Source organism: Sinocyclocheilus rhinocerous, unplaced genomic scaffold (genome assembly GCF_001515625.1).
Source record: "Sinocyclocheilus rhinocerous isolate Xijiao unplaced genomic scaffold, SAMN03320098_v1.1 scaffold11300, whole genome shotgun sequence".
Taxonomy (NCBI): Eukaryota; Metazoa; Chordata; class Actinopteri; order Cypriniformes; family Cyprinidae; genus Sinocyclocheilus; species Sinocyclocheilus rhinocerous.
The window spans coordinates 1-1,399 of record NW_015623119.1 but is presented as its reverse complement, the minus strand read 5'-3'; the positions used below and the strand labels follow the sequence as shown (position 1 = coordinate 1,399).

The 1,399-nt window shown below is 33.5% G+C and overlaps 1 protein-coding gene across 1 annotated transcript; it reads right to left on the bottom strand.

The window, feature by feature from the left end:
- Positions 1-71: 71 nt before the first annotated feature.
- On the bottom strand, positions 72-716 carry LOC107735929 (putative pregnancy-specific beta-1-glycoprotein 7; the record flags this gene model as incomplete). The annotated part of the gene is made up of 2 exons (XM_016547755.1): positions 72-317; positions 426-716. Coding segments are annotated over 2 exons (537 nt in total), but the record flags the coding sequence as incomplete, so codon positions are not given.
- Between the last annotated feature and the right edge of the window lie 683 nt (positions 717-1,399).

Genomic DNA, 1,399 nt, shown 5'->3' with positions numbered 1-1,399 from the left:
ATGCATAATTATAACACAAAGTTAGTACATTGAAGAATGAGAAGCTTGTAAAATAAAAAAAATTGACTTACATGATACAGTAACGCTGTCACTTTGCTCATTGCTGACAGGATTGCTTACACTGCATGAGTACGGTTTATTCTCCTGTATTTGAGCAGATGTCAAGAGCAGTTTTGGGTTGTTTTCATTCTGGATGATATTGTCTTCTTTATACCAGGAGACAGTCAGATCTGTACGGTCTCTAATGTCACAGGTGAGTGTAGCGTTCCCATCTTTGCAGTTGATGGTCACTGTCAGAGTAGGTTTAGGAGCCGTTGCTGTGACAGAAACATGGTGGTTATTTCCTACTACTGTAACTACTGTAGAAATATTATTGTGTTATTCTTTGCATTGTGTTGGAAGGGTACAAATATTTGTTTTCTTACCATAAACTTTAATTTCCTCTTCTCCACTGGTCTCTGTACCATCACCAGCATAAAAAATGTATTTATATTTGCCGGTGTTATTCAGACTAACATTGTGAAATGTTAATGATCCATCATCTTCCATATTTCCATCTAGAGTGTTTGTCCTGATCTTCCCATTTTTCCTGTGAATTACGTCACCGCTAGTGCGATGGATCCATTTAATCTCATTAGGTCTGTCAGTGTTTGTTGTTTTCAGCTTGATGGTGCAGGACGTTCCCTCTAGTATCTCTCTTCCACATATCTCTGAAACTATTAAAAAATAAAATGATATTAGAATTTAATTAACTCAGCAGGGTTCATGTTCATATGTGGTTTACAATGAGGAATAAACATAATTAGTAAAAAGAATGAGTATTTCTCAGGATGGGTTTCTTTTTCAAAGTCAATTTCTGTTTAGACTTTAACCTTAGACAAAACTATTAAAACAGTGAAATATTCTGTTCTGCCATTATTGACTATAAAAAGGATACAGATCATTTAGAGTAACACACACTGACTTCTATAACAACAGGGCCTGTCAACACACTGTATGGGGTAAGTTGTTACAAATGGTGACTAGATGGCCTGTTACAGGCCTTGTATCAGAATTTAAACAGTAAAACTATAATGAAGCATGTAAACGGAAAAATAAATAAATCAATAAATAAATCAAACTTAACCATTGTTATGGCCAATAGGAATTAAACAAATAGTGTACAATTTCCTGACCTGACATCTATTAAAAAAATGTTCAGAAAATACAGTAATACAATGTTTAAATTCAACACTGCCTTAAAATTTTTGTTCACCAGTTTATCAAACATATGATAGGCTGAAATTTCACACAAAAAAAAAAATATATTTGCATTTAAAAAGTGTCCAAAAATGACTGTAATGCAGTTTTTGCCTATTTTACCTGACCTGCCCCTTAAAACTTATCTTAATGTAAAAAT